This window comes from Vicugna pacos, chromosome 25 (assembly GCF_048564905.1).
Source record: "Vicugna pacos chromosome 25, VicPac4, whole genome shotgun sequence".
Lineage (NCBI taxonomy): Eukaryota > Metazoa > Chordata > Mammalia > Artiodactyla > Camelidae > Vicugna > Vicugna pacos.
Genome location: NC_133011.1, coordinates 19,448,486 through 19,459,213, shown reverse-complemented (window position 1 = coordinate 19,459,213; position 10,728 = coordinate 19,448,486). Strand labels below are relative to the sequence as shown.

General features: G+C 44.5%; 1 protein-coding gene across 3 annotated transcripts in view; it reads left to right on the top strand.

Annotated features, from left to right (window-relative positions):
• The first annotated feature begins 3,126 nt into the window (after positions 1–3,126).
• CSMD3 (CUB and Sushi multiple domains 3) overlaps positions 3,127–10,728 on the top strand; it is a 1,005,695-nt gene continuing 998,093 nt past the window's right edge. For 2 of the 3 annotated variants that reach the window (XM_072949624.1, XM_072949623.1), the window contains exon 1: positions 3,437–3,616. In XM_072949624.1, coding sequence (XP_072805725.1) covers positions 3,439–3,616 — 178 coding nt within the window. In that variant the 5' untranslated portion in view covers positions 3,437–3,438. Of the gene's footprint in view, positions 3,617–10,728 lie in introns of all 3 variants that reach the window. The other variant, XM_031691263.2, reaches the window with a different exon arrangement.

Here is a 10,728-nt window from a genome sequence, read left to right as displayed (position 1 = left end):
TTTGTGTGTGTAGCACATATATGTAACACACATATGTGTGTGTCTGTGTGTGTGTATATATATATAAAATTTGATCACCTGTAAATTTTTTTATATCTTTGCTTATCTAAAGTTATTCAGGTGCGTTTACTATAAAAATCATTTCTCTGTTACTAGACTATTTTAAAACAAGCATCTTTGAGAGCTAGCATAGGACAGTACAGTGGGCAAGCATACTGACCCCAAAATTAGACCCCATAGATTCCTATTTCCTCTTAAGTATATTCCCTCAGGCAAGGCAGATAGTTAGCTTCCTTCTGTATCAATTTGTTCACCTATAAAATGAGGCTAATTGTAGTACTTGTCTCAGCAAGTTGTAAACAGATTGAATATGATATATCATGTAAATATAATACAATATCAGACATATAGTAAGCACTCAATGTTTGCTATTATGTTCACTTTTTTTTAATCTTCTTTTTCTAACAGTCTTTTTTTTTCTAACAGTCTTAAATTAATCTATGTACAACTGTGCTGCTTTCCTACAGATCAGCTGAGATAAATGATTTCTCCCACCCAAATTTAGACACTATTTTTCTTTCAAGAGAAATTGAGGAATTTCTCATTCAGGATTTTGGCTGATAATGTTATGTTTCTGGAATACCTTTGGAAATGCTCCCTTGAAGAGCAGGCTGTTTAGCATGAAAGACAAGAGTGTGACCCAGCACTAAATGTATTGGACTAAATGTCAGTGCTTTTGATGATGACCTTGGATAAAGCACTTCATTTCCCCAAAGCCTTAACTTTTCCCATCTGTGAAATATGATTTTTCCATCCTGTCTCAGAAGCTGGAAGATGCAAGTAAAAAAAATAGCTTGTGATTTACTATGAGCTGTAGAAAGTAGAAACTGTAGTATTGTTAAATGTATTATGAGCTACCAGATAAATCTTTTAACAACTTCACATTGAAATGATAGGCAGGATTCATTTAGGGAGAGAGAATTGGATTATAGGATTAGTATGTCTGACAATAAATATTAGAAATTGGTATCTTAGTAGTAGTCATGATGGTCCCATAGTCAAAGTTTATTTCTGCACAATAATTACCAAAATATTTCTCACTTATGAGAAATAAAGTTTTGGGATGTAAAGTCCTCCTGCTGGGATAAATATCCACGTGTTCAAATAGATTACATATACCCAATATTTTTGTGTTTTTTTTAATGAAAAGTAAAATCAGTTGAGGTGACTAACTTCTGTACACTTGGTAAGGAGGACTTTGTTGAGTGTCCTCATTAAGTCCAAGGACCTGTTTGCATCTAACTCCGTGTCTGATCAAGAAAAGGCAGCAGCAGCAGCAACACACCCTGACATCTTGACTGAAATCACTGCCAGAGCTGCCACCAAGGTGGCTGAGCAGGCTAATGACGTTTTCAGTGTTGATCCTCCCAATCTCGGTCTAGTCCCAACCTTGTCGCCCACTCCCTTGGAATCTGCATACACAGACAATAAAAGAAAGCACTGGCAAGAACAAACAGCATTCTGCCATATCTCATGTGAAAGTACCTCTCCGAATTTAATGAGGTCAGCTGGGCGTCTGCAGCTTTTGCCTCTTGCTAATGCTCCCTACCCAGGAGAGAAATCTCTCTCTCTCTCTCCCTCTCTCTCTCTCTCTCTCTCTCTCTCTTTCTCTCTCTCTCATACACACGCATATATACTGCACAAACACACTTGGGAAAACACCCATGCATAGAAAATCATACTCTCCATCATTTCCATAAACACAGACTTACCCTTCACTATACTGCGTGTATACACACACACACACACACTCTCTCCCTGGGAGAATCACAGACCCACACAAAATGCCACGTACCCGGAGATCTCAGAATCCTTCCTATGCCTGCAGATTGAGCCCACACACCATACACGCCTATAGACGCTCACACTGTGCTCACTTTCCAGAGCAGAATTCCCTCCAGATGCAATAGCCTTGCTCTCCTGAGCGGGCAGCTCCATGTTGAGCCCAGAGACAAAAGGTGATCAGGGTAATCGTGTGGTGTACAAGAAGGGAGCCATCGTTTGTGGGCAATCTGGAGAGCTGCAGACTCAAATTGGGCAGTCCTCTGAACCAAACCCTGTAGATAAATACTAATCCCCCTGATAGCATTCAGCATGCAAATGGAGACAGAAGCCTTTGCAAAGATCTATTCCAGGACCAGTGCTGCAGCCCTCCCCTTCCTGAGATGGTATCAGATTCCCGAAAAGGTTAGATCTCCAATCTGGCACCTAGTCTAAGGAACTTGTGAGTTGTAAGATCTGAGCCAAGTCCAGCCAAAAAAAGATTAGGAAATCAAAACACGCTGGTCTCCGGACGAAGCTCCCCTACACCTTGGGATGAGGGAAGTAGGATACCTTATAGATGTGAAAGAGAAGCGGGAGGCTTAGCAATGGCCAGTAGATGGCGCGAGAACTCTTTTCTTGTACGACATTAACCCTTGAGTGGTGTGTGGCGTTGCCAGGTCCAGATGTATAGATATATATGTTACCCGTTTTGAAAGAAACCTCCCATTTAAATATTTGGGAACGATTCAGAATTAAGCCAAATGGGTCTGTTCCAGATAAGTACCACAGATAAAGTAGTTTAACTGCGGCACACATCAACTGAAAATGGGGTAGGGAGGATGAAAGGGCGAACTCTTTGGGGAGATGACTGACTCCCTCCCCATCTCACCTCCGCCCTGGTCACGGATGAAATCGGTTTACCTAATGAATTAAAAGAAAACTGGTTATGCATTTACATGTAGGCACTTGAATATGTAAATACACGTGTGCAAATAAATTTTTCCCTGTGATCTCCCTTTTTTCGATTAAATCACAGGATGGTAAATGTGAGACGCCTCCCTGAAATACACTGCAACTACAGTAGTAACACATGTCTTATTATAACGACGTGGGCATCGATGGAGTCCGATTCATTATCATCACGGTTTCCCCAAAAGCAACACAGATTCTCCGATTAAAATACTCCTTTAACGTGCTTCTATACTCACAGGCTGCAAAGGAGAGCTCACTAATATAATATTTCTTGGGCTTCTTTTACAGGCAGAATTGATCTATTCGGGGGAAAAAAAATCAAGCCCCTTAATTTCAAATATTGTGGGGAGTTTGTCTAAGAGAGGAGCCGGGCTCTAAGACGCTCACTAGTGGTTTCTGGTGGTTGCTATAACGAGCTAGAATTGGGGTAGATTTTGGTGGAGGGAAAAACGCGCAAGAAAAGACAGAATCCAGAGTAGCGGAGACTTTGTGCCCCCGTTGGAGAGAGATGGTTGAGTCCTCGTCAAGGTTGCTGTGGTATCCCAGAAACACCATTCACTCCGAGCTGTGACCGCGCACCAACAACAGCAACAACTCCACTGCGCCGAGCTGAGGAGCAGGAATTAGGAGCTCGCGAATAATATGAAAGGGATCCGCAAAGGGGAAAGCCGAGCAAAGGAATCCAAACCCCCGAAGCCTGGCACGAGAAAATGCGCTAAATGTGGCCGCCTAGACTTCATCCTGATGAAGAAAATGGGGATTAAAAGTGGATTTACATTTTGGAACCTCGTCTTTTTATTGACGGTGTCTTGTGTGAAAGGTAGGTTTGCTTTCGGGGGTCCCCTCTGCTTTGGATGGAGGTGAGCTGACTTGTCGCTGGAGAGAGGTCGCTTACTTTGCAATTTGCACCGAAAAAAATAATCTTGATAATACTGAAGAAGGAGTTGATTCACAGCTCCTTTTCCCCCCTCAGATAGGAAATGCATTTTGCTTGCCAGATTTGGCGTTCAATGCAGTGATTGAGCTTGTGCTCAATAAATATTCTTGCAGTATGCTCAACCGAATACGTGAGTTGGTTCCTATAGCCTCTAACTAGCGGATATCCAGGCAGAATTCCTCTGCAAGACTTTCTTGGTGGTGAGGATTACCTTGATTTCTAGTCAAACCAGTGAGGTTAGATGCTTTGGCTGGAATATTTATATAAAAGACGCTTGTTTAAATGCTTTTTAACCCTTTCAGGTAGGAAAGTTACCGGCATGTTAAGAATGTGCTTATTTTGAATGCTTTAGAGCACAGAGGTCTTCCAAGCATCTCCCTCCCCCCAACATGAATGTGTGCATGCATATATGAATTATTTCTACGTAGCCTCTTGTGTGTTGATAAATGATAGGGGAGCTTCCCTAGGTCCTGTGGTAGAGGTTTGGGTTTAAATGGGGGCTTTTGAAAGGTCTGAGATGCCACGAAGTGTAAAGAGCCACCTTTGGGGATGAATGAAGGTAGGAGGAAAGTCATTAGCTGACGACCAAAAAGAAAATCCCCAGCAAGTCTCGGCGTTCAGACAGGCAGAGAGTGAGTGTCACATGCACAGACAAGGAGGGGAGGGGAATGGGTGGGATATAAAATTTATTCCTAAGCAGGAAGGCAAGGGACAGTCAGGATCATTGGAAGGAGAGCTGTCCTCGGGGAGAAAATAGATCCCCAGCTCTGTTCTACAACTTCTCCTGCACCCTGCTGCCCATTAATTGCTGCAAAGAATACTCAGGCGGTGTTTATGACTCATGCCATCATTTTTGAACAATCACCTCCCCATACTCATGGCAGCTCACATCGACGCGACGGATGTCGTTTCCAGTGGAGCTAGTTTCAAACCCCGGGTGTCTGTGTGTCGGGGGTGGGCGGTGTGTGTGCGTTGGCGGGTGGAGGGGGAGCGAGTTTGGCCCAGGCGCGCCACCGCTGTCAACACAAACTGGACGCTTCTTCCTTTGTAAAGAAGTGCCTCTGAACCGCAATCGGGCTGCGTCTCTATGAAACAGTTTATTGTCCAGCTTGCAGCTGGCTGTCCCCCCACAGAAGGGAGCCCATTTGCATTCAGTGGAAATGATAATTCATGTTTTGGGTGGAGGGAGCTGGAGAGGTTACCTCTTCCTCTAATAGGACCAGTGATGGGTGGCATGTCTCGAATTTTAATTTATATCCCTAAATGCCAAGAAGTCGTCCCTGATCTCTGTGGCAGCAACTGCCTTGTAATCCCAACCTGCTCCTTAAAGCTTGATTTCTCCCCTTAGAGTCTTAGCGCAGCTCTAAGCCAAACGCTTGTCCTAAACGGCGTAACTACACTGCCGAGTAGTTGCTTACAAGGGGTTTTCGTCGCCGGCTCGACATGTGAGGAGCCTCACTTTTGTGCTAAGTTCGCCTACCACCGGGAGTCGGTGGTTAATGGATGGCCCTGGGGCTGTCTGCTAGACGCGCGTTCCGCGTGGGGGAGGCGCAGGGAGCCAGCAACAGCTCGTGGCAAGAAAAACGTTGAGGTGGCCCTGCTAGAAGATGACCGAGGGTTAAGTGGGAGTTTTCATGTGATACCTGTTGAGTCAAAACACATTCGGGGGGCAGATGGAGAGAGGGAGTCTCCGAAGCAGGGAGAGCACGCCAGCCTGACAAACACGAGCCGCGCCGCCTGCAATTACAGCCCTGCTGCCCGCACCTACCGTATTTTCTCGATAAGACGCGTCTATAGAAAAGAATGGCATGTTGGTTTGCTTTGAATGGCACTAGAAATGGGATTCCTCTCCTGTACTTCGGACAGAGATAATCAGTCCACTGAGTACATTCCAGTTTCGGGGACATTGGGAAGAAAGCGTATTTCACACTCTGCTTTGATCCCGTCCAAAATCAATTTTCTACAGACCACTAAAATTTTTTTAATGGTAAATAAGGTTCTTCATTGCCACTTATCTGCCACTTGAAAGGCATCTCCTATATTTTACAACTTGGAGCGCTGTCCTCAAATTCTGAGACACAAACTTACAGAGGCGCTTTGCTATCGACCTGCTCCTGGTCGACCAGTGGTGCCAACGTTGATAGTTGTTTCTTCTTCTCTTTCCCTTTCTCTTTATTTTGTTTTAATTTCACCTGAGTCTCAAGACTTTTCCTAAAACTGAAATTGCTGCAATGGCTCCAATATCGTTTCCCCCAATGTCTATGACCTCTTTTGTCTTCCACACTGTTTTTCTTCCGGTCTTTCAGGCCCACGGGGAAGCTCAGGATGGGGAGTCCTTCTAAGGGCTCTGCAGGTCCTAATCCAGACTAGTGCTGGGGTTCAGGAAGTTGGAGGTACCGCGCTTTTCCAGGTGAACAGCTCCGGCCCGAGAATTCCACCTTCTGTCCACATTTTTCATCCCTCCACCATTTCACCTCTGCCTGCGACAGCAATGACAAAAAGGCTCAATGGGAGGAAACGCCTCAGAGTAGAAGACAAAGTGGCTTTCAGTAGTAGGCCTGAACAACTCCAGTGGGGTTGAAAAGAGACGCAGCCCTATCTGGGCATTTTATCTCCACTGTCACCATCCGAAATAAAAGGCCATAGAGGGCACCAAACTGGGGAGTGGGGAGAGGCAGGGCAGGGGATGCTTAGACTTGACGCATACCTATTTCAGGCTGAAACACACACACACACACACACAAAAGCAAGCTGAGGTTTCTGAAACGCAGCCTGCAGCTGCAGCGTCTGTTTTAGGTTTCAATCAGATAGAAACTGTGAATCTCCAAGTCGTGCTTAAATGTCCCGCCCACGTAAACAGACACCCGCGGGGTGCTTTCCCACGCTCCTTCTCCGGAGCTCCCGGGGGAGTGCACAAATCGTGCAGGGAAGGTACAGAAGGCACCGACCTCGGGGCACAGCTTGAGGGAGCCTGTGGGCAGCCTCTCCCACCCTGTGCCAGAGCTGCTTTCAGGGCTTCTCGTAGGACCCCGGACTTCGAGAAGGATCTACGTTTCCTTGTGCTCTGGGTATTACTCTTGCCACAGAGCTCTTCTAGAAGAGCGGAGCTCGCACCCTCTCCCGCGGTTAATTACTCGGTGTCCATGAGGCGGGAATGCTGCCAACAACGTTCATTAGCTCCATTTCACTCACCCCAAGGTGGCCGCGCCGGAGGTTTCAGCCCCGTGCTTGTCCACTTGACTGATAACCCTCACTCCCCAACCTGAAGCCGACAGTCTGATCTGACAGCAACGTTAGGAAATTTTCTGTCCTGTCTTGAAGGAGTTTTTCAAAGGTTGGTAGGTTGGGTTAATGTCTTTACAAAACAGTAACAACAGCAAACACAAAGCCACCCACTGCCACCGCCACCATCAAAACCCTTCCCCTGAGGTTAGCAAGACTGAGACAGATGCTGAGAGAGAACCTTCATGTCTGAGTTGGGGGTCCCTGTCCTGCTACAGTATGGACAGGTATCCCTCCCATCTGTTTCCTCTGGGACTACTTTATGCTTCTAGGAAGTCGGACTCCCTGAAATTTTCATGGACCACCTGGGGTTGAAACTGAGCACTGGTCTTGGCCTTTGACTCGAGAGTGAGGGAGTGCGTGCGTGCGCGCGCGCGCGTGTGTGTGTGTGTGTGTGTGTGTGTGTATGTGTGTGTTGCTGGGAGAAGGAGGTCCACATGGATGGAAACCCAGGAGCCTTTGGAGTCCTTGAGAGAGGATGTGGGTGTGTGTCCGAGGCGGAAACTGGTGGCGGTTACAAACAGTACGTTTCTGTTCCCGGGACTCTAGATGGTCGGTGGTGCTGTGGCCACCGATGTTGCGCGATCAGGTGGAGGCTCCGAGAAAGCTCCCTTTCCCTAAGCTGACCTCAGCACTGCCCTCACTGAAACAACTTCTCTAACAGGCTCCTGGGGCTTTCGAAAACTCATTGGGGAGCAAGTAATGGGGATTGCTGCTCTGCTACCATCCCCCTCATCCCCAGCCCAGCTGTGTCGCTGGAAGGAAAGCAAGCTGGGGGTGGGAGGGGCAGTCCCAGGGTTGAATCGCCACAAGGGCTTTGTTGGACCCTAGGGGAAAGGGCAGAAGAAATGAAACAGTACCAGGTCCTCCCGGTTGCCGTGTGGTCCTCTCCCAGCCTCCCTAGAGAGGCCAGCTGGGGGCTGAAAGCGGGACACGCAGGGGGATTGCAGTGCAATGCAGAATAATAATGAAGCAGGAAGACCAAATTAAAAAAGATAGACTCAGACAGCAGGCAGATTCCCTTCTTGAACACGGAGCCTTTGGGGAGGATTTGCACCACTGAGTTGCTAAGCCAACCCAATTTATTGCCCTGTAAAGGCTTGAACAGCTCCCAGAATTCTGAACTGAAGTTCCCCTGGATAGTTTTCTTCTTGAAATCACTGGGAAGTGTCATTTTGCAGCACTGTATTTTCCCCAATCTTCTGATCGTTGAGGGGGTTGGGGAAGGGGGGCGACATAGGGGCTACATCAAGCTCCTGTAGGAAGAGTGTGTGAGCAGAATTAAGGAGCAGGTTTCAGGTTTTTGAAAACATGATGCCAGCTCCTTTGAGATCCTTCAAAGAGAAAAGGGGTAGAATTACTCAATGATTAAGTACTCTAGGAGCCTAGGTTTAGTTGCAGTAGTTGTTATAAATGTTCATGATTTTAATTCGCATTACAATTTGCAGGGTAGTTAAATGGATGTTGGGTACACGTCTTTTCCCTGAACACACAACTTGGTGTCTACAGAGAGTGAAATATTAAAACAGTAGCAAATGGCATCTATACAGGATTCTAAATACAGTAAAACTCTATCATGAGTGAGATCTAATAAAAAAAATTAGGGAGTTAGAGCAATTAATAATGTGTTTGTACTCATGTGGAAAAAAAAAACTCTAAAGCTAAAATGCTTGTCTAATCTCAAATATGAGTAAGTGAAAGCAATTAAACTTCACTTCTTTACAGCCACAAAAATACTCCTCGTGTCCCACGATGTGACTTTCTTCTAAACATCAGGGTCTCCAGAAAGAGCTTTGGGATGTTAAATACTTTCAATATTTTGTCCAGATTGCAAAATAACTTTGAAGAACCAAGCAACATGTCTGGTGAGGAACCTGTTAGTTTAGGCAACATGACTGAGAAAATATGTCACCCTTTACTCTGAATTCCCATGTTTGAGAGATTAAAAATAAAATGACTGCAAATGAAAAGATTAGGGAAAAATTCCCAAGATACCAATAAAACTTAAAGGCCATTTTATCGTAACATTAATACATAGCTTCTCTTTCTGTCTCTTTCGTCTGTTCCCCATACTCATAATCCAAAGAAGTGTGTAGTTTAGGGATAAACTGGCAGTTCTGATTTGGATTTCGCATGAGCTCTGGTAAGGATGATAGAACAGACATTGTCATTACCAATTCATCTTTTCTCTCTCAGAGGGAACAGGTAGGGTAACTCATGGTACTTTCCAGGAAGATCAATCTCCACATCTACAAGGTTTTCTCGGAATTAGACCCTTTGTGAGGCTCTCCTTCTCATCAAGAATAGCAGTTTTACATGAACGTCACTGAGAAAAATCAATCTGTTGAATATTTTCCAGTATTCTTGTCTCAGATTCTTGTGCTGATGGTCATCTTTCTTTCTCTCAAGCCTCCAGTCTTGCAGGCATCAAATGCATTTCATGTCATCATGCCTTTGCTAAGCTACTGCTTGATGCTGGCTGAGGATTCCTAAGGATTAATACCTTCTATATAATCATGGTCCATTGCCCACAACTCAATTTGAAATTTCCAGAAAGTCAACATTTACAAGATTAGAATATGCATCATATACCTTGTAACTGGATAATAAGATATCAGTGGTAATCATGTGGCATTAGATATCAAAATATTATTCTATTGACTCACAAATGTTTGCACTGCAGTGATTTCAAAGTGAACATAAACAAGTAGCAACAGCATCCTCTGGAAACTTGTTAGAAATATGAATCCTCAGGTCCCCACCACAGGCCTGTTGAAACAGATGCCCTGGTAGTTGGGCACCAACACTGGTGTGTTTAAAAAGTCATCCGGGTAATTCTGATGTGCTTTAAAATTTGAGAACCACTACAGTAAAGTAGAAAGGGCAAGGACTCTGGAGCCACAAGACCTGAAGTCAAATAATGATTCTGCCAGGAACCATCTTTGTACTAGCTATTCCATTTTCCTAAGCTTCAGTTTCATTAGCTATTAGAAGGGAAATTAGAATTTCATTAGGAAGATTATACATTTAACATATACAGTGCCTGAAACTAGTAGCTATCATCAGTATTATTAAAATATACTTCCATGCACAAAGCCAGTATGAACTCCTACACACTTCATCCCTAACACCACCAGCCTTAACTTGTCCACAGCAGTCAGTAAAAAATGTAGCATCTTCTCACTAGCTATTATCTCACTTTGGCTAAGTTCCCAGGCTATTATACATTGGAGAAACAGTCTGAAATCTCAGCTTATCACCTTTACACAGTTGCTTCAGCTGTTGGCTCTATGAATCATGGGCAGATCCATAGCTTAAAAATGTTACCCCCTACTCCTGGGCTAATATCATCCATTGCAACCCAATATTGATTTATTTTCATATTGATTGATTAATGTACTTACATGAATCTGTTAACTCTTTTGTCACAAATCCAGGGTATTTTTAGGGCTGGAAAAATTCTTAAATACCAGCTAGTTGGCTGATGATATTTTATACAGTAAATGCACATGCCTAGAAAGGATAAGTGATTTCTCACTAAGTTACAAATGTAGTTATCTCCAGAACTGAGACTATACCACTGGGCATTCAAGTTCATGTTCAACTCACTTTTTACTATACCTTATCAATTTGACCACAGAGTTTGCTCAGATAGCACCAATGAAAACAGTCACAAAAGTTAATATCTAAGTACCACGTATCAATTAGTACTA